Source organism: Dicentrarchus labrax, unplaced genomic scaffold (assembly GCF_905237075.1).
Source record: "Dicentrarchus labrax unplaced genomic scaffold, dlabrax2021, whole genome shotgun sequence".
Classification (NCBI taxonomy): domain Eukaryota; kingdom Metazoa; phylum Chordata; class Actinopteri; family Moronidae; genus Dicentrarchus; species Dicentrarchus labrax.
The window spans coordinates 9,419,266-9,442,087 of NW_026136714.1; the positions used below are offsets into that span (position 1 = coordinate 9,419,266).

At 40.0% G+C, this 22,822-nt stretch overlaps 1 protein-coding gene across 4 annotated transcripts in view; it reads left to right on the top strand.

The window, feature by feature from the left end:
• The window catches only part of pcsk5b (proprotein convertase subtilisin/kexin type 5b), a 72,862-nt gene that overhangs the window by 11,850 nt on the left and 38,190 nt on the right, over positions 1-22,822 (top strand). For all 4 annotated transcript variants that reach the window (XM_051422480.1, XM_051422481.1, XM_051422483.1 and 1 more), the window contains exons 3-11: positions 1,517-1,669; positions 3,343-3,486; positions 4,366-4,442; positions 7,736-7,824; positions 8,441-8,613; positions 11,888-12,100; positions 13,460-13,560; positions 18,875-18,978; positions 21,732-21,849. In XM_051422480.1, the coding sequence (XP_051278440.1) occupies positions 1,517-1,669; positions 3,343-3,486; positions 4,366-4,442; positions 7,736-7,824; positions 8,441-8,613; positions 11,888-12,100; positions 13,460-13,560; positions 18,875-18,978; positions 21,732-21,849 (1,172 nt within the window). The remainder of the gene's footprint in view (positions 1-1,516; positions 1,670-3,342; positions 3,487-4,365; positions 4,443-7,735; positions 7,825-8,440; positions 8,614-11,887; positions 12,101-13,459; positions 13,561-18,874; positions 18,979-21,731; positions 21,850-22,822) is intronic.

The window sequence follows — 22,822 nt, forward strand, 5'->3', positions numbered from 1 at the left end:
TTTGTTTTCACCCCCCCCCCCCCCTTTCCAGCTCAGTCTTTTTTATTGACTCTCCTGGGACTTGTTCTCTTCAGCTCTTTATCACCTCCCCTTCTCCCGTCTTATCTTGTCTTGTTGCCTCCCTCTCCAACTCTCTGGAGAGCCTGGCAGATTGTTTCAGTGCATGAGACCAGATAATCACTCTGCAGTCATTTTGTCAGCTTTTCTCTCTTCTCCTCTCTGTCTGCTGGAGCTGTATTGATGTGGAGAAAGGTTTTGTCTTTGCAGTTGGACATTGTTCACTAAAGCCTCAAACTTCTGGATCTGGCAAACTGAGCAACAAAAACACCTTTTCAGTGTGAAAATTGTTCCATTGATTATCTGTTGTGAGCAGAGTTTTCCTGTCTATGCATCATGCATACAGCTAGAGGCTTTTAGTTCACAGTAGATGGTGTGGCGAACATTTCAGGAGAAGTGCACACTTTGAAAGTACTGTATAAATAGGCAGTGGCTCCACCACAAAATCTCATCTTAAAATGCCTGAAGTAAATTGAAAGGATCCTAATGTAGTCTGTATGGTGTTAAACAATCATAGACAACTGCAGTTAGAAGAAACCATGAATAATTTATTACAGAAATATTTACATCTCAGGATGCTCTCACAGCTTTACGAATCCCCCCTTTTATATGGTGTGCCACTTGTATGCCTGCAAACATTCCATACCATTCCATCATTGCTGGTACATGCAAACTTCTTATGGAGTCTTTTTAGACGGATGAGGTCTGCAGGACTTCATCTAGACTAAACACAAGATTTCAGGGTTTTAAAAAGAGGTGACCAGGGCCAAGCAAGTGCGTCCAGCCCTCTTGGTCTGATCCAACAATGCTGATTTTGAAATCGGAAAATTCCGTCTGGAAGTGGAGGGAGATTCCTGCCAAGGAATGCCTTGCGCCTTGAAGCGAGCCCATAACATTTGAGAGATTGATGTTACCTGAGAGACATTTATGTCTTTGGAGCATATGTGTGTGTATTAGTCTGTCCATTTTGCAGAGAAGGAGAAATGAACTGATGGAGAAAAAAAATGTTTGTCCATTGCAAAGCTCTTGTGTTAAATGCATAGAAAGTGTTAGATGCCTAAAAGGATACCTTACAAATAATATATCAAGATTCTGGTGATGCTTCTTGATTTACAGGTTTTCACATGTAGTTTATGTGTATATTTCTCTCAGTTGATTTTTTTATTTAGTCTTCTTAATTTGCTCACCTTAGCCTGAAATGACTTTACAGCGTTGTTTGAGCATTGTCAACATTTTTGAAAACGTTTTTTCTTTGAAATCCATATCACCTTTAGAAAAAGGAAACAAAATTTCTCTTTAGCATTGTCTCATCTTACAGTTCACCCATAACAAAAGGAAGTCTTTCTTTCGATGAAATTCCACCTCACTGTATTATGTGTGAAGTAATTCTACAACTGTGTGGTATTACTTAATGCCTACACATTTTCTACAATTTCCTGTCTGTGTTTGTGTGTTTCAGGTGGAGTGGATACAGCAGCAGGTGGTGAAGAGGAGGATCAAGAGGGATTACAAGCCATCACCGCCCCTTTCTCTATCAAGCCCCGCCCACAGCAGCCCGGCCCAGAACAATATATTCTTTAACGATGCCAAGTGGAGCAGTATGTGGTACATTGTGAGTACGCTGTATACTCGTAACAGAGAAACACTCTCTCTCTCTGTTGTATGTTTACTGCCAAAAACAAGAATATCACATTTATCAAGAATAGAGCTCAATATAATTTAGCCTCATCTACGTTGTGTTTGCCCATTCTTCTCAGAAGATTGTGTGCCTTTATTTGCCCACATTTATCCAGTTTGTAGGTCAAAGGTCAGCCGAGGTCGTGGCATGATCCTGATTACCGTAGGGTCAGTGGAGCTGAGAGATTTGTGTGCGTGTGTTTTACTGAATGAAAGAATAGAAGAGCCGTAGTGATTACATTTTTGAATTTCCTCAATTTCAAAAGAGAGAATTTAGGGTCAAGGTAAGACAGTCCATGTTTTTTCATGAATATTTGTCACAGGAAAGCCCACAGATGTAGAAATAGAAATTTCTCTCTGTTCCTGCATTTTGAAACATTTCCCCTGAGATCACACACACACACACACACACACACACACACACACACACAGTACATAGAAATTCAATTGCAGAGATTTGCTTGCTTATCACAAGTGTTTGCATACACCCTCAGATCATTGCTCTTTTAGTTATTCATTTGTGTGTCTATGGTTGAGTGTCCTCAACTCTGTCAATTGTTAACTTATATATATATATATACATAGTATAGATAACTCTTAATACTTTGACCAGAGGTTTAAAACATATTTTTCTAGCTGTAGGACAGAACTCTCTGCACTTATTGTGTGTTTTCAGTTTTACATTGAATTAAAGCTTCCTCTGGTCATGTCTAACAAAGTACCTGACATAGCTTGCAGTTGAAACATTTCTGTCAGTGAAATGTTTTTGGCAGTGTGTCCATTTGTTCTTTTTGATTTATGAAAAAAACAGAGATTAACCAGTATCAGTGACTTGACATGAGTTGGAATCACATTGAAGCTGCATACAAATTGTCAGACATAACTTGGAGTTTTTGGACTTTGATTCTGTAATAAAAATACTTTTATGACAACTCAACTCATGAATCAAATTAAATGTGTTTTAGGTTCACAGTACCATATCTAAATGTTTGGCATGCGAAAACAAATAACCGCTTGTGGCGCATGCAGTACTTCTCAAGAAATGAATTTGTTTCCTCTCTCTGATCTGAGATGATGTTTCTATAAGACCATTAAGATTGTTCAATGTGTTAAACAATTATACAAACTCAGTGATTCCATCTCTAACTATTCATGTGTCTTTTTTCAACGTGGGTCTATATTTGTGAAATAAGACACAAATTGTTACGGTTTAACCAGGCTGTCTGAGATTACACCTTTTCAGAACACTTTGAGACTTGACTTTAACTTGTTTGGACTGGTTTATGTGGGACTGTACCACTACCTCCTATATGAAAAATGGTAATGCTCACGCTTGTTGTAAGTTTCATCATGTGGGCACACTCATAAAGTTTAAAGGCCAAGTGTGTAGGATTTAGTGGCATCTGGCGGTATAGATGCAGATTGCAATGCCTTCGCTTCGCCCTCCCGTTCCAAATTAAAACTATGGTGGCTGCCAAAAACACGATGGACATACAAGACTACATACTGCAAGACACTGATTAACTTTTGTTTGTGTTTCTTTTATTTTTCTCCTCCTTTCTCTTTTATAATCTTCACTCCCCCCATCTCCTGCCATGATCTCTCCAGCACTGTAACGACGACGTCCATAACTGCCAGTCGGACATGAACATCATGGGGGCGTGGAAGAGGGGCTACACGGGTAAAGATGTGGTGGTGACCATACTAGATGACGGCATTGAGAGGAACCACCCAGACCTCTTTCAGAACTACGTGAGTGTGTATGTATGCGCGTGTAGGGCGGCTCTGTTTGACTGTGTGTGTGTGTGTGTGTGTGTGTGTGTGTGTGTGTGTGTGTGTATGTTGGAGTCTTCAGTCGTGTTGTATGTCAGTGTCTGTGTGAGAGGTTAGGGGAGGTGTAGGAATTTATCTGTAACACCTGGGAGTAATTTCAGGATTAAAAAGTCACAGGATTACAGTTGTTTTGTGGAAAAAGGAAAAAAAATCAATTTACTGATTTCGAATATTAATAACATAGAAATTATATTCTGTAAGCAGGAATAAATTGTATTTTTGAGCATGTTACTAAGTCCTGTTACAGAAAGCAAAAAAACAACAGGATTGTGCTACTGTAATTTGGATCAGATAATCATGCGTCATGGATTACATTTCCTATAACCTGTGGGTGTGTAGGTATGCTGTGTGTACATGTTTATTTGTCTGTGGTTACATACTTTAAGTGCATGCCGAGGTATGTCAGACCAGTGCCAGATAGTTAGAGCATCTTCTTGGCCTGAGGCAGCAGGTAAGGCCATCAATCAACTGTGCAGATAAAATGATTCACACCCTGTTTGACAGCGCCTGCGCTGCTGTTATTAGCTACTCTTAATGCCTGGATTTGTTTATGCCGAAGGGCAAGCGGCACAGCAGATTGAGTTAGCTCTGATTGCATTCGATTTACAAAACTGTTGTGAGTGATGCTAATGTGAACTGTTTGATTGGGTTAGAGAAGCTTGTCTACAGGTACAGCTACAGTTCTACACATACCTTTCTAATTAATTTACTTGTTGGATGTTTACTGTCCCCTGATCATTATTGCAACTGTCATTTTGATGTTTGATGTACTTGTTTTGACCTCCGTGTCTCCTCCAGGACCCTCAAGCCAGCTTTGATGTCAACGGCAATGATATGGATCCCATGCCTCGATATGATGCAACCAACGAGAACAAGTAAGAAAAAAAATCAATCCCAGATCTAATGAAAGAGAGAAATGTAATTTTAAGTTACATTAGGGTTATTAGGTACAAAATAGGATGTGGCTTTAGTGTTTCGGGGTTACAGTCAGCCAAATGCTCTTCTGTGCGTCAGTGGGTTTCTGATTGATTTTTACCAGAAGCTCCTCAATATGTTTGTATATGCTGAGTTCTGACCTTGTTGTGGGTGCAGTGAGTTACATTAGTGTATTTGATTGTGACATTTGTGGGTGGATTGTGGTTATTCTGTTTGGAAGAGTTGGTGTGTGTATTCAAGTGTGTATGTGTGTAAAAAAAAAAAAAGAGAGACTCGCTTGTCCAGGCACTTGTCTTGTGCCAGTTTGGCTTAGTGAGTGATTTTTGGTGTGTGTATGTGTGTTTGGCTGCAGCAGCCCAAGTGCCTTGGCAGTGGCTCAGTCCCTGCTGGTAATGCATTGTCTTAAAGAGACATGAGGCCTACAGATGCAGCTTAATGAGCTGGTTTCCTTTTCAGGCAGAATTCATAGTTGACTATGATGTTATGCGTTGGACAGAAAAAATGGTTTGCCCTCTTTGACTTTTCATACATAACTATTCTTTTTACAACATATTATCTTATGGGATTTACAAACTGGAGATTATTTTAGTTTAATCAAAACAGAGCGGTAATAGGAGCTGAATAGATATGAAAGGTTGGCTCGAGGTGGCTGGCAAGTTAAAACTGGTCATCATGCTTGAAAGGCAAGAAGCAGTATGTTAGATTTCTGAGGAATAATGCTAACTTCTAACTCTACATCTGGCAAACTGCAGATTGTTGTCAAACCTTGTGTTGTATAGCAACAAGAGTGACGTAATGCTTGTAGATTTTAATCTGTCAGTGTGTAAAAATGGCGCTAACAGCTGTGCTTTGAATGTAAGCAGGAGGAAGAAAGCAAGTACGTTATCACTGCATCAATCTGTGTTACAGCTCTCTGAAGTAAAACATTTGGATGCACCAGCATCTTTTGCTTAACTAGTGAAGTTCCTTGTGTCTGCTGACTTCATCCATCCCACCCAACACAGATTGAAAAGGACAATATGACAAAACAAGTTGTGGAAGGTCCTGTTATGTCCGAGTCAGATATCATTTTGTTAAAAACACAGAAAGTGAACCTTCTGACAGTTTTGTAATGTTTGAGACTTTGGATTATTTGTTTGAAACTATCAGAACTACTAGGATGGATTTGAAAAATCCGAAATTTTAGTAAGCCTGGTTCACAAAGAAACAACAAATATATGATTTTGACTTTGCTTGTTGAAGCAGGGGTAAAACACAAACAGTGACTGTGAGACAGATATGTAGAAAATGGAAAATACAGGCAAACACAAAGACTGGAAAGACGGCCAGACAGACAATTTTATGGATTAGTGGAGTGAAGTGAACTGAGTGAAGACGGTTGATGCGTTTTGAAAAAGGGAGCCAGCAGTTTGGCTCATTAACTGTGACAAAGGGGCCTATCACTGATTTGCAGCCATTTAATATGTTATACGTCAGCCCACACACTTTCATTGTGTTCCCTTTTCTGTATCTATACAAATGGTGTCTATACATCTAATATCTAAACTGGATATGAACTTAACATAAATCTAAAGATCATTGTAGAGTATTTTCAGTTTGAAAATGTGTCTTTATGATGGAAATGGCTCTCTGAGATTTGTGAAATGAGGGATGTTAAAATCCTATTAAAGTCAAATATCTTGAACACAAGTGAGCAGAGTTGTTGATTTTCATTTCCTTAGATTAACACCACTTTCATATCTGTTAAATATGAAGCAACTGCCAGCAGCTGGTTAGTTGAGCTAAGTATAAAGACTGGAAATGGGGAAACAGCTTGGCTCTGGCGTTGTTCTTACACTGGTGTTTGTATGGATTCATAGAGAAAGACATAATTTGTTTTTGAGTGTTTTAACTACCTTTCCAGTCTTTGTGCTAAGCTAACCAACTGCTGGTGGTAACTTCATATTTATCGTACAGACATGGAAGTGATATAAATCTTCTCGTCTAACTCTCGGCCAGATCACAATGAAGCATGAAACTTTATTCCTATTCCTCTGCCTTTTCTACACATGGCTTTAATACTCTATAGGCAGCACAGGAAGAAAAGGTCAAGCTAAAGCCATTTTGCCAGGTGGAAAAAAATTAGTGGAGTTTCATCATTAGCGCAGGTGCTCAGAACCATGTTCAAGCATGTTGTGCATTTTACTGCTAGTAGAAAATTATGAGAAAGATAACCATTTTGTTACATACTATACTATACTACAATAAACTATACACTGTAGCTGAGTGAGGAGAGTCAGGCCTCAGTACTTTTTTTAAACCTTTGATCATGTTGTTAAATAAATATTAACCTCAAATCATCAGGTTACTGTGAAACGGATTTTCCTCAGTCTGAGTGCTTCCCTGGACTTTAAAACTTCCCTGGGGGTTTCGATAGCTAGATGCTGGGTTTCCATGGCAGCGGTCAGAGCTGTTTCCGGGGGGTGTTGTGATGCAGATGTTCTCTGCAGGAGGTGTGTGTGTGCGTGAGTGTGTTTGTGCCGATCCACAGAGTGGTGTTTTTGAGGAGGCGGTGGACGCAAACATACTTATATTTGTTTACGTTGGTTGCTGACCCGGGCCGATTGTCACCACTGCAGTTACTGGTGGAATGTTACCCTGGTGTGTGTGTGTGTGTGTGTGTGTGTGTGTGTGTGTGTGTGTGTGAGAGAGTTTAGTTGTTAAGAGTAGTGTGAGTAGTCTAACTTATTACTGATGTTAGACATTGTTCCAACTATCATTGTCTGTGTGTTTGTGTGTGTGTGTATGTGCGCTTGAGGAGCACAGTGCTTGCAAGCTGCACTCAGAAAATGCCCCAAAAAATCCAACTTATGTCTCTGTTAGTGTGTGTTTGTACATTTGGGGACCATTGGCCTTAAGGAACTCCAAAAATATTTGTACTGACAGAATTGCAAATGTTTAACTACCCTCTCTTCCATTCTCTGTCAAGCTTATGAGGAAGAAGCAATAATTGTAGACATGTTTATAGTGTTTACTACATTCGTAACACTTACTACACTTAAACCATTTTGTTTAGCGTTGCTTCGTATATACACATTTATCTATGAAAATGTGTGTTTATGTGTAAGTGTTCTTGCTTTCCACTTCAAAAGCTGTGTGTTTATCTGGCAAGTTTGTGTGTGCTCTCATGCTTGTGTATACACGTGTGCTCAAGATCTGTTTAATAAGCTGTTCATTCCCGCTCTTTCCTCAGGCACGGGACACGGTGTGCGGGCGAAGTTGCTGCAGCCGCAAACAACTCCCACTGCATAGTGGGAATTGCCTATAATGCCAGAATAGGAGGTGAGTGATTGGTTATATTTGTGTGGTTTCTGAAACGGTATTTATCAACAGTTTTTGACATGTTTCTGTTTATCAGCAACAGAGATATATTACTTGTGTCATATGAATGTGTGTGTGTTAGTGTAGTTAAGGCTTGATAATTATTAGTGTATGACATTTGTAGGCACAGGATCCTGAAAAGACAGACAACTACCACCGCTAACAACATTTGTCTGTTCCTGGTGTTAGTGCAATGCTGATTTTCATCAGCCTATGTAGAATGAATCCAGCAACCGGGTTTAACTAAAATGATTGATCATGTGTTTATGTCCCACATACCACTGTGATGTGACTGACAGGTTGTCATTGTGATGACTGATAGTTTGTCTTGATACATGCAGGTGTTATGTGGGGCAAGCATACTGACACGGAAATACGTGCTACTTAATGTATTGATTAGCCTAATTAATGACTTGATTTGCCTGACTGCATTGAATTTATTATGGTTATAATTGCAGGACAGCTAAGCAGCTTAATGTACAGTATATTGTTAAACTTTTTCAGTCAGTTTTGTGGAAATACACAGGAGATAAATTAAACATTGGTTTCATGTATGATTTCTGTGTTTGTGTATCAGGCGTGAGAATGCTGGATGGAGATGTAACAGATATGGTGGAGGCCAAGTCTCTGAGCCTCCAGCCACAGCACATCGACATCTACAGTGCCAGCTGGGGACCTGATGATGATGGAAAGACCGTGGATGGACCAGCATCTCTGGCCAGGCAGGCCTTTGAGAACGGCATCCGCATGGTGGGCACATGCATACACATTTACACACTAAAACATGTACAAATAAACATGTGCTTTATTGCTTAGCCAAGACTTTTAAATTGGTATTCACATGGTGAGAAAAGATATAAACACACACACACACACACACACACACACACACACACACACACACACACACACACACACACACACACACACACACACACACATACACACACGCACATCTGCTTGTGTGTGTGTGCTTCACACTCATATACTCATATCCCAAAGTCCTGCCTGGCTATCTCTACCTATGAAAGTCCTCTGGACATTAGAGAGCAGCTCTGGTCTATTAGCATATATTCATTTACATATTCATAGCTTATTTTGCATAACGACAAGCTGGCGCTGTGTTGTTGGCTGAGTGAAGTGAAAAAGCTATAACAGAGGTTAAGAGGGGTGAAGTAATTTACTGGTCATGTCTCTCTCTCTCACACACACACACACACATACACATTCTACACATTCATAAAGTTGGCTGGCTTTCTGCCATTTGGTTAAGCAGATGTAGACCTTTTGAGAAGGTGAGACAGAGAGACAGAAAAAAACTGCTCACGGCTGCGAGCCTGTGGCATGTTACAAAAAAGAGAAAAGAGAGAGAAGAAAGAAAGGGAAGGACAGGAAGGGAGTGTGACTAGAAGAGAGGCCCTGTTGCTACTGACAGGCTGGCCTTTTGAGATGACAGAAGTGAGGGAGATATCTGTCCAACTAGTACAAGTTGGGCATGTGTATGCGCTTGCATGCTCTTCACTGTTGTGTCTGTGTGTTTGTATTTGTGAATCTAAGTGGAGATGGCATGCTTGTGAGTGTAACATGTACCTATGTGACACTCGGAAGAGACAGTTTATCACAGAGAGCCAAGGTGTTAGAGATACCACTGACAGCTGTGGAAAGGGTTGTGCTCTGGCCTGTGTTGCTGTATGTATGAAAGACAGGAGTTATTTTTTTATGTGTGACATGTTTGTTTTTCTGTTTCCTGGCTATAGTTTGTTATATATGAAAGAGGAAGAGACATTGTGTGTCTCTGTTATTTATGCGCAAAAGTTTTCCTCTAATAAATTTATTTTAGTCTGCTAATTCAGATATTCAGCTCTCTTAACATCTTATTTAGTCTACAGCATGTCTTCTTCAGTCATTGAAATTATAAATTAATTCTCTAACAATCGACAAATTCATTAATTCAGTCAGTTTGTTAAATAAACAAATTGACAATGTGTTTATCGCCTCCCCATCCTCTTAACTCTGTTTCGTCTCTCTCTCTTATACTTGTCTCCTCCCCTATTGTGCTAACTGCTCTTCAAAGTGCTCTCCATCACTCTCCATCAGTGTTTGCTCCTGTCTGATCCCCCTCTCTCTCTGAAGGGCTCCACTCGCTTATCGCTGCCTGACAGAAGCCCCCTTTTGAAGAACTCCATTTTACCTTTTATTTCCTTATGTGTGTGTGTGTGTCTGTGTGTGTGTCTGTGTGTGTGTCTGTGTGTGTGTCTGTGTCTGTGTCTGTGTGTGTGTCTGTGTGTGTGTCTGTGTCTGTGTGCGCAAGTCTGATGAGTGTGGGTTTTGACAAACGGTGTGAATCGCAGTGTCAGTCTGTCACTTGTCTTTTTTGCTGACTCCTGGCTGAACTTTGCTTTCACAACTCTGTTGGTCGTCACCAGCATTGTAACTCTCTCAGTGTGTGTCCATCATGCATGGGTTTAGATCATTTTCAACTCAGCCAATTCTGGAAGTACAATGTCGGATTGAATAGTAAAAGGCATTTGGCTTGAGCAGGCAGAATACTATATTAGTAAAAGAATTGGTGTCTTTATTCACACTTTGAGTTGATGGGAAGTTCACTCTGAGTTTGTCCTGGCCTATCAATTAGCGAGATTCTCTGAATTGAATGAGTTTCTTTTAATACACTTCTGTAATCTTTTCTGGAAACATAGATTTGAATATTAAACAGCTGCCTGGCTAAAAATGTCATGGGTCTCAGTTATAACAAATGTCCATATGTGTACAGTGTTCAGCCAAAACTTGCACATAAAATCATTGTAAAAACTCTTCTTTATGTCTTATTTGCTGTAAATACAAATAAGTTATTTGATATACAGTATGTTTTTGGAAAACAGACTCCTGCACTGCATTTTTGTGGCTTTATTGCTTTGCTTCCTTTCAAATTTGTGTACACAAGTAAATTCTATTGCTGGCCTTTTGTGGTCTTACAATGCTTTATTGTCATTCTTCAAATACAAATAATACCACTGTTTATGTAATATTTTCAAAATAAGTTACTTAAAAAGATTGAGTGAAACAGCTGAATATACAGGACTGATTAACTATAAATAATGAAACAAAATAGAACAGAGTACACAAGGTCACAACCACAAGAATGTAACAAGATGGAAATGTTAAATGGAAGAAACAACGACTGACTGGGCAGACAGACAGCAACAATCGCATCAATAAAGACAACCAAATCAAAGATTAGAAAATTTCCTTACTGTAAGAGTAAATTAAAAATTGTTTTAAAAGATAATGGAGCTATTCCCTTCCAAATAAATACAATAAACATGTATATTCTAATAATTCACATGTATAAAAATTATTTAATCCTTTTCAATATTTCAGTGAAAGGTGCAAAAAAAATCTTCCTTCTGAAAACCAATGGGAAAAAAAAATTCAATCAATCAGATGTGATGCAATGAAATTTTACAAAAACAAACATCTTAATAGTAATATCCTGTATCTCACTTATTACTTATTAATATGACAGCATTGGCTCTAGTAATACAAGCAACACAAGTCTGATGTCAGTCAGTGCCGTGCTGTCGTGTCACTGATGTACGGAGAGACGAATATTCACCTCAGTCTGACATGGAAAAAAAACTCAAACGCAGCATGGTACTCAGCAGTGCCAACTTTTCAAAAGAAAAAAAATCTTCACTATATTTTGCCCAGTTGAAACATAATGATTACGGAACTTGGATCAAATCACATCAGATCTTTTGCCAGACACTCGCAGGACTGCTGAGGACTTACACTGTCTTTGCTGCCTACTGATCTCTTCCGGCTCTTTCACTGTTGCCGATGTTGTTTCCTTCGTTATACGTAATTTCTGCACACAGAACTTGTTACTTCACCTTCTGAAAGACCTTAAAAGAACATTTAAAACATTAAGCCAAAACAAAGTCTGGTAAGCAGTAATTACCCTTTGTATACTTAGAAAATCTGCAGCCTCTTACTGTATCCTCTCTGCATTTATTCCTCTCAGGGGAGGAAAGCCCGTGGCTCCATCTTTGTTTGGGCTTCAGGCAACGGTGGGCGTAGCAGAGACCACTGCTCCTGTGATGGCTACACCAACTCCATCTACACCATCTCCATCTCCAGCACAGCCGAGAGTGGACGCAAGCCGTGGTACCTGGAGGAATGCTCATCCACACTGACCACCACCTACAGCAGCGGGGAGAACTACGACCGAAAGATTGTAAGGCTGGAAGTGTGTGTGGTAGAGTTCAAGAACCGCTGCTGAACATACACATGTATAAGTGCATTAGTTCTTGAAAGGAGCATAAGTGCCTATGGCCTGATTTTACTGCAGGGCGTGAATGCTTATTCCTTCCTCACTGATGTCCAAGTTGTGTGAGTTTTGTGCTTAATTGAAATCCAAGCTTTGAATGTGAGATACGAACCAAAAAGGTCCCCTAACTCGATACTACTTTTGATTTGCAGCTTTAAAAAGTGTAAAAATTGCACATGCTGTATATAATTTCCATTAAGAATACAGCGTGATGAAATTTGGCATTAATTTGGCTTTGTGTGTATGTGCTTGTGGGTCCAGTGGTGTGACCTTGTTTGACTCAAATCAACCAAATCACACAGTGACAGTTGTCCACTGTGAGCTAGCTTGTCTGGCAGTGTCTTGCTACATTCCTCGTACTGATGCTACAGACGGCACACACACACACACACACACACACACACACACACACACACACACACACACACACACACACACATTCTTCAGTTTCCCTCCGGCTTTGTACACTTACAGTAGAACCTCATATATCTCAATGTCAGTCTAATCTACTTGAGCACATACTGTGCTGTCTACTCAAATGCTATTGGAACACTGTCACTTCTTACTTCCATTTCAGATTCTGTGCGTGTGTGTGTCTTCAGATAATCCCTCAAACTTTTTGGTCCAGGAAAGGTCCTTTGATGAGGACTCAGACTGGAAGTTAGCCAAGCTTTTCTTGGCTGGCTCACTGTTAAATTGTTTGTCTAGTTGGCTTTCTCAAGTCCATACAATCAAAGAATCAAAGTGAACATACAGCACTTTAACAACAAGTTTTACGATCACGATTTTTTTATTTCTTCTTATTCTTTATCCTTTGTTTCTCCTTGGGCATTGATTCCTTAAATTCTTGTGGAAACTGGCGATTTGTGTACTTGTGTGTGAGTCTCTGTGTGTTATCTGTAGTGAGGCATTGTATCAAAGCTGGAATGTGAGTTTCAGGAGTTTCAGGTGTGTCTAAGTCCTCCTGATCCTCATGACTTCAATCCCTCTCTGTCTGTCTGTTTGTCTTTCTCCCTCCCTTCTTGCCATCACTGTCGCTATTTTCTCCTCTGTGCCTCTAACTCCACCAATGGTCTTCTCTTCCTCTCATTTATCTGTTTTCTTCTGGCTTTACTTTTGAAATTTCTCCCCTTTGGTCTTTGACTCTTCCCTCCTCTCCTTTCTTGCCCCTTTTTTTCTTTTTTCATTACTGCAATTCATCTTCATTTCTCTCTTATCCCCGTCTGACTCCGTCTTCACTCCCCTTCTCCTCTCCTATATTTGCAGATCACAACAGACCTGAGACATCGGTGTACAGACAGCCACACAGGGACATCGGCCTCTGCTCCCATGGCTGCTGCCATTATTGCTCTGGCCCTGGAGGCAAAGTAAGATCCACTTAACCTCATCCTTTCACTTCATCCCTTTGCCCCTTGCTTACCTTCTAATGCACTCTTGTCCTCTGGGCCTCAATGATCTATAAGGGGAACACGTGAAGCATTTTCTCACAATACATCATTGTCAAGTGGAGATGCATTTAAATACTTATTTCTAGTCAGTTAATCTCAGAAACATTTGTGCAGTGACATACCAAAGACACAGGATTTCAGAAGAGTGACATATGATGTATATATATTTTGGTACACATTGTTTTATCTCAGCTGTCTATAAAAAGGCTCATAACATAGTGAATATATGTATAATAAGTAGGGATGCACTGGGCCAATACCAATGGTTAAAAGAACAGGTTGGCCAATAGCTGATGCCCATAACATTTTTGTTATTTATTTGGACTTTTGTGCCAGGCGAACAAAGAAATCTACAAAAAATAAGCATTTCTGCCTTGTTGCAGCTTAGTCTATTTCCCTTCTTATCCAAGAGATACGCAGGGCTGAACAGCTGCTCACTGTCCGCACTGTTGCATGGAGCTCATTGGTATTGAGCTACATTATTTCTGCAATATCTGAGTTGGAAATAACCAACACAACATTTAATTAGTGCAAAGTCAATGCGACACAGAAACAGATACACATCAGCCACTGACGATGTCGGTCAATGAGACAAATATTTGCAATGTTCAGCGTGTCCCTAAGAATTTGACTGATTACTGCATTTTCTAAAACTTATTGCAGATGGTCGTCTTAAAATATATCTTCTATTACACAATCACCAACATCGTGATGTCATTGTCATTGTGGGGAGAATACTGGGACTTTTCCCTTTAAACATATAAAACATTTAGATCTAGTCCACTGTGGCAGAATTTCATGCTGTCTGCAACAAGCAGAGCTACCCACAGATATTTTGGGGCCAGGTGCTTTCATGCCAAACATTTCTGCTAGAAGGGTCTGGAGAGCCAATTTCAAAGTTGGCACTTTCAAAGATAAGAAAAGTAAAAGTTACAGATTTTTAAAATCATTTTATTTTCAATTTGTTTCAATGTCCTGTCTTGCCCCTATTCATTTTAGCGGCACTGATTCCTTTATGTGTGAGGCACCGCAGATGCCTGCTCGACCCCTCTTCAAAACGTGTTGATGTGCTTTTATTTGTGATAGATTCTTGAATTGGAAAGAGTGCAGGTGCAGGTGCTGAGACTCTGAATTGGGCTTTACCCCATCATCACATGTTGAGCGGCTCAGTTAGCTGAGGTCACTTCATTTAACCTGGATAATCCAATCCAAATCCTCCCGGTAGAAAATATTCTCGGTTTCCAGGCAGTGCTGGGCACATAAGCCTGTTTCCTCAACAAGATTATCACACACTGCTTCTTGCCTGCCTGCTTTCTTCTCTTCTGCTCGCTCTCACCTCCTCTCTGTTATACTTGCTGTTCCTCTACCACCGTCATGATGGTCTTTTTTCCCTCCTCCAAGGAAACCGCTCTTTCTTCCCTTCTATCCATTCATGCAGTTTCTCACGTAAATAAACTTGCATGCATGCACACGCAGGCAAAGGGGAAAGGATGAAAGAATAAGACAGAAAAGGTTTAGACAATCTTTGTGCAGTACTGATCGCATCTGCTCTTATCTGGTGAATGAAAGCAAGCAAACTTTCAGTGATAAACATGTCACGACGCCATTATGCTAGACTTCACTAAACACTCTGTTGTGAGGCCTTTTCCCTTGGTATGAAAGTGGATTGGAACATGTTACTTCAGAAAGCTATCCCTTGCTCTGTTCTTTGTAGATTTTTGCCAAGTTTAAGATGGTGTAAGTCTGCACATGATTCATCTCTTTATGAGCTGGAGTCCTGCACGGCAAGCAGCAACATTTTTAGAGCCTCAGAAACTTTTATTTCTTTACTTTTGTCCTTGGAAGTGAAGAAATGGAAAAGTGAGTGAACATGGAGACAAGAGACTTCAGTGAGGAAATTAGGAGGGATGAAAAAGAAATGAGCATGGATAACCATAAGAACCTCATCTACTGGGAGGTTTTGATAACCCAAAGCAGGGACAAATGGGTGAAAAGAAAACTATTTCTTCTCCATTCATCTGCTTTAAAATTCAAGCTTGAGAGGCAGATTTTAAGAGTGAAAAATGACAGTTATTTTTTAATGGGTAATCATCCATCACTGGACTGAACCAAGGCGAGATGGAGATGGACTTTTTGGCTCTTCATTTTACCCCTTCACTTACTACTTGGCTTTCTCCCTGTGGAGTACCCGTGTGTGTTTTCATCCATAATTACACTCGAGAGAAGCACCAAGAAACCTATATTAGACATACTGATTTGCTGCTGGTTGTCCCTAGTATGTGAGCTACTCCATTAATTAGTATTGGCTTGTTTATGGGAAGGCTGTCGTGGCCTAGATAACGATGCCAAAGTCACTTTTAATTAATGACCATAAAACATTTATGGAACCATAATTACACAGTGGCAGCTAAGCCTATTAATATTGATCTAAACATTAATTATTCTGACTTTTCATAGCACTTATCTATGCTACCATCCTTTAATTATTTTTTACTTGATATTTTATTTTCAGCTATTTAGTCAAGTTCTTCAGTTGGATTTGATGAGTATCTGCTTAGTTAGGGCATTAGTGAGTTTTGATGTGGTAATGTCTTCGCAACTGTTGTATTATGGGTGTCGTGGGGATGTGTTATTTCAGGTTGATGACTTTTTTGTTTAATCCTGAGCTCATCCATAGCATAAGAAAGCAGTTTGTCTTGAACCCTGATAGCTGCAAAAAAAAGTCTGGCCCAACACTCCATTACGGCAATTTGATTACTTTCCTTTAAAAGCCAAAGAATGATGGACAGCTAATGTAAAACGTTAGCTCTTTTCCAGGCTCTTAGCTCTGCCAGAGAGTAATAGCCAGCTTTCAGCGTAGCAGAATTTTTGTGCTCTTCTTATTTTAAGTGAAACCAGGGAACACAATTAAAATACAGACTTTGGGTCTTATTTTGCTATGATGACTGATTTTTCAAAACCATAGAGAACTTGCGCTGCTCTGTGACAAAAATGGTAGGTCAACACACAGTGGGCCTCATGTAGCAACTTTCTCTTATTTAACTCTTAAGTTTCTGTGAGGAGAAAATATAAGCAAGGTTTTTTTTAGTTTATGCATGAAAATAGAGCAAATGAGCTCTCAGACATGATCAGTCCCACATGATCATAAATTGGAGGCGTTTGGCCGATTGTTATTGCCATTGGCAACGCCCCTAAACTTTATGTAAGGGCAGGTGTTTTGTATGTGTAAACACTGGAACTGGACAGATGCCACTAAAATTAGCAGCAGATTATTCAGGCATTGCAGGGGAACAGTAGATCATTGTGTCAGCAGAGGACACACAGTAACAGTAACAGCGGTATCACACTATCATATGTTTGTCCTAAATTGAGGCTCCAGAGTATTGCACAGATGTAAAATCAGTATTCCTGAAACATCTTGTCAAATAGATCTGGGTAAAAGAAAGCATTCTCTGTATTAAGACTGGATGTTTAATAGTCTTAATTAGGATTAATGGACCGATTTATTTAGCCCACAATTTTAATAATCCAATCCAAATAATTGCTCTAAAACATAATAAAAAAACTTTTGTTCCTCAGATTAATTTTTTTTTCTTGCGCTAGAAACAATTTGTTGACTGTGAAAACAAGATGTAAGAGTGCCCTCGACCACACGTAAAATGCTCTCCTATCAAAGAGAAGAGCAGAAATAAGAAAATATTGGTGATTTTATCAAAACATGTTTGATTGACTAATCTGAATGTGATTCTGTATCTTGACCCGCTTAATGAGTTAAATTACACCAAACCTCTAAATATTGTTGCCTTCAAATTTCCAGCATCCATATAGCACCCAGTCGGCCTGGGATTGTTCGTTATGGGAGAGACCTGACTCTTGATGCACGTATTATGACTGGTCTGGATTTTCTTTTAGTGTCAACATGTGTGACCCTAAAGAACAAATATGGGATCAAGGGAAAAGGCAAGGCATTTTAGCCATAAAACATATAACCCAATATACGCATAGAACAATATAATAAAGGCAAGAAACCATAACCACCTACAAAACCAAACACTTATTGATGAACCCTATCTCTAGTCATACTCCACAGATACAGATAAAATTGACGGAACATTTATGGAATAAAGTCCACATGTGAAGGAGGCTTTTTACTGTAATCTGTGAAAGTTGGCGGCCAAATGTGTGATGCTGAGACTTCTCCCAGATGTTCAGGATTTTAAAAGTCCTCCAGTGCCTTTTTGTTTTAAGAGATCACAGGAAGCTGTGAAAAAACCTGCTCTTACGCAAGCAGCTCAACAGGCAAAAGCACAGTGTGCTCAAGTGTCGCTTGTCGCTCTCCGTCTTTCTCTCACTATCTGTATTCCCACTTCTTAAATTATAAAATCCAAATGTTGGGTTGCAACATTAATTTAGTTTTAAATATTAGTTTTAGGTCAACTGATTCAGAGTAGTGCAGATTCTGGAGGTCTCAGATGGCGAGGGAGTGACAAGAGGGGAGGGAACCGAGCATCTGGCCAGCATATGAGATGGAAGGGAATCCCAGGGAACTTAGTGACCCACTTCTTCCTAGTTTTTCCCTTTTTAATGTAGCGTTTGGACATCAAAGATGTCGAGACACATGGCTGCCATCTCGTAATGGATTTCACGTGAGATCTAAGAAACCAGGGAGGGATGAACGGGCATCCATGCTCTCCATCCTCTCTGTAATTTTCTCTCTCAGTAATCTTCCACCTACTGTATATAACTGTTTCTTTACCTTGTTTTGCATTTCATCCTGATTCTAACTACATGCACTTTTTTTTTAACCTCCTTCCCTTTTATCCTAAACTTTTTATGTTCCTCTTTCATCCACCTATCCTTCTATACGCTGTTGTCTGAATTTACGGCCATTAGGAAAATTGTGTTCCATACTTTTTTTCCATTTCCCCCCTTTTAGTCAGTTTTTCTGTGTTCTGTTCTTCAAAATACAAAATAAATTATTCAAAACAGTATTCCTCATCCTCATTCTTGTATTTACATCGTCAGTACTGCCTGACCATGTCACTATGTGCTTGTGTGTAGATTTACCCATTTGTTATTTAAAATGTATGCGTATATCTGAGTATGTTCATAGGAAAGCAGGTCTTGTTTATTTACTTTGTTCCTGCTCATTTATGTGGTCCCACTCATTCCTTGGATCTTTTTACATTACAGTATTTAAATTGATGTATTTTTGTGTGTCTTCTTCCACTAGTCCTCTTCTAACATGGAGAGATGTGCAGCACATCATTGTAAAGACCTCTAGAGCCGGACATCTCAGTGCCCCTGACTGGAAGACCAATGCTGCTGGTTACAATGGTACACACGCACACACACGCACACACACGCACACACACACACACACACACACACACACACACACACACACACACACACACACACACACACACACACACACACACACACACACACACACACACACACACACACACACTGTTTAAATCAGGAAAAAGTAATTTTCACTAATTTTATCTATTAACATATATGAAGAGTGCTGCAGACCAGTTTTACACTTTCTTTGTTTTTGGTTTGGGGTAGCTTTCTAATAAGGGTAAAATGATTTATTACTAAATGCACGACTTTAGCTCCTGCATTAAATGATTATTTAATGCATGAATTAATGCTGCAGGGTGTATCATGAATTCCTGTTGCTCACCACAAACTATAACTATGAATATTTAGTTCACATTTACTAGATCATGTGTTAATTCACAGTTTGTTAATGTAACTGTATTTATGTTTATTGTGTGAATGTTTGCATCTGACAACTAGTTGGATTTTTAAAAACATTTCTATCCAATCCAATCCAATCCAATCCAACTTTATTTGTTGCACTTTAAAAACAACTAAAGTTGACCAAAGTGCTGTACAGGAGAATAAATAGGACATCATAAATGTAAACAGTGATGGTGATGATGAAGACCACTGTGAGGAATATAGACAGTGATGGCGACAACACTGGAAAGTTCCCGTGGCAGACAACACGGACGAAGTCCGACGGCGATGAGCTCGATGTCCGGGCTGCAGACGCTCTTTCACACAGACGTGCCCGGCGTTACACCACCTGTTGTTTATGAGCACGGACAGTCCCCCTCCTTTCTTCATGCCGGTCGCGGTGGTGTCCCTGTCGGCTCGAACCGTCTGGAAGCCGGGAATGGTGATGATGGAGTCCGGTATCTGCTCGATGATTGCAGGGATATAGAGTTTAAAGCTCCTCTTCTTCATCCTCCGTTTAACCCCCGCTCTGCAGCCTCACCGTCTCCTCCTCAGCTCCTCCGGTATGGAGGGTCTCTCTCCGGTCAGGATGCTAGGGGGCCTCAGGGCGATCATCTGGTCGCGGGTGAAAACAATGCGACTCCCCGTCGCCATGGAGACCAGCGTAAACAAAAAATAAAAAGTGCTCAAAAACGCCAAAAAAGTATTTAGGCGACATGAACAAAGTAGTAAGAAAGTAAGAAAGTAAGAAAAGAGTTCAAAATAGCAGAAACACACTGAAAACACACTAAAACTACAACAATGAAAGGAGCTGCCATGACAGGCTGCCGTTGTCGCCGGCGCCATTCCATCAATGACAACAGGTACTGTTCTGTTTACAGAGAGGCTGACCAAATACATGGGTCTGACTGGAATCCAGCTAATTTGGTTGCATGCCAATTAATGTAACTGAATTAACATTCTTTAACCAATTAGTTTTTAAGCATGAGCTAATTACATTAAATCATAGTGACTCATAGTGATTTGTTAATGGTGAGAAATGGGAATTCATGATACATCCTGAATTAATTCATGCATTAAATCATCATGAGTCATCCATTGGGCATTGGTTACATTTATGATTTGTACTAGTACTAAATGGCTCTTATCCAAAGCTATATGATATTTCTAAATGCATTATTTACCTTTCTTTGATATTTCTTTGGGGCTTTCGATTTACTGCTATAAATCTGTACATCTTCTTTTCATACCACCAAAAAAACAGCAAACAAACAGGGGCTAAAAAGGGCTAATTCAGCGTTATAATAAAACTTTCCCGAAATATCTTAGTTTTGTTTGTTTTCTGTAATTAGTGAAGCTGATATTCTAATAAGCAACGATAAAAGAGAAACTAAATCTTTGTGTTTGACAAGTTCAGATCAGTACCACATTGTGGATGATGCTGTGGGTTGTCAAATTCTTTCAGCAGACATTGTTTCAACTCATCAATTAAGCAGCAGTTGCATTTATTATTCATGGTGGTGTATAGTGTGTTTGAAAGAAAAATACAAAACACTCACAGAGAAATCAATATGCATTATTTGGATTCTAGAATTAGTTTTCTCCAATCAGAAGAGGGACTATGGCCAGTTTCCAAACATTTTCCTTCTTGCTTAACTACTGCGCCGCCAGCTGCCAGCTGTCAGGGTCCGTGTGGTAGTTGCTGTGTTGTAACTTTGTGAGTGCCTGCTTAAGTGTGTATGCATACCTGTGTGTGTGCGCGTGCGTGTGCGCGTGTGTGCGCGTGTGTGTGCGTGTGTGTGCGTGTGTGTGCGTGTGTGAGAAACCAAGAGAGTGAGAACTGGGGGTCAGCCAGGCTGCAGGCCCAGTGTGCCTGGAGATTTTCCAAGTGACTGTTTTTTCAAAGACGAACTAAAGAGAAACAGAACAAGGAAGGGAGGGTGGGAGAAGTATGGAAGGAATTCATATTTGAGCTGCTGTACCCATAAGTTGAGCAGTTTCCAAACTTTCTTTTTCATCTTTAGACAACCACCTTATATGTCCTCAGTGTTTTTATCAGTCAGTAGAGAATTCTTGTTAAAACAAGGTGATGCTCGAAATTTTTGCTTTTTGACTCTGTAATAACCTATATAACAGTCTTAATCTAAAACAGTACAATAATGCCTTTTAAGGATGGTTACAAACTTGTCCAGAGCTTGTAGGCAGAAAAACACAAATTCTTCCTCAGGAGTCTGAACTAAAAACTATACTTTTGATAAATCATCATTGGTATGAAAAACAGCAGAGTCAGCAATGTAGTGGTCTGATCAACTGTTACTTTTCACTGCATCCTACAGTCAGCCATCTGTATGGTTTTGGTCTGATGGACGCTGAGGCAATGGTGAAGGAGGCGGAGCGATGGAAGGAAGTCCCTTCTCAGCATGTCTGTGTGGAGAGTGCAGACCGACAAATCAGGTAGAACACATATCCTGACATAACAGCTGGCAAATGACAAGTATTGAATTTTAAATGCTGACAAGCTGCCCCTTCAAGTGACCAAACCACTTGTTGAGACACAATGCATCACAGTCACATGAAAACTAATGTCTGATTTAGCATTTCAATATACAATACATGGCCAAAAGTATGTGGACATTACACCACTGTGTCATTGTCAAACATCTAATTCCACAACCATGGGAATTAATATGCTGCCATACCAGCCTCCACTCTTCTGGGAAGGCTTTCCACAACATTTTGGAACCAGGTTGCAGGGGTTTGCTTCCCATTCAGCCGCAAGAGTGTTAGTGAGCTCCGCCACTGATGTTGGGTGATAAGACCTGGCTTATCGTTAGTGTTGCAATTCATCCCAAAGGTGTTTGATGGAGCTGAGGTCAGGGCTCTGCGCAGGCAAGTCAAGTTCTTTCACACAAAACTTGGAAAACGATTTCTTCATGGTCCTCACTTTAGGGAAGGCCCTTTCCCCGTGGAAAACAAGAAACATTCACTACAAAGTTGGAAGCACTCTATTTTCTAAATTATCATTGTAAGCCCTAAGGGGGGCAAATCAAAAGCATTTGGACTCGGATGTTTACTTAAAATAATTCTAGCTGTGTTCAGCTGTGCCACAATAATGGATGGATAGTTCAATTAGGTGTAGTAGACTCTCTGACGCTCTGATTGAAATCTGATACTGTAACCATATGTAACAAAAAAAATCTATTTTTTCTCTCCTTTTTTTTTCTTTTCTTGGTGTTTTATGCATCGGCATGTGTTTGAGAGTGCGGTTGTGCAAGTTGTACCTTGATAGGGGCCAAGCATTAGTTCTGGCAGGGTGGTTCTCACATAAGACCTACTACGCACACGCTCTCTCTCACTCTCTCTCTCACTCACTCACTCACTCACTCACTCACTCACTCACACACACACACACACACACACACACACA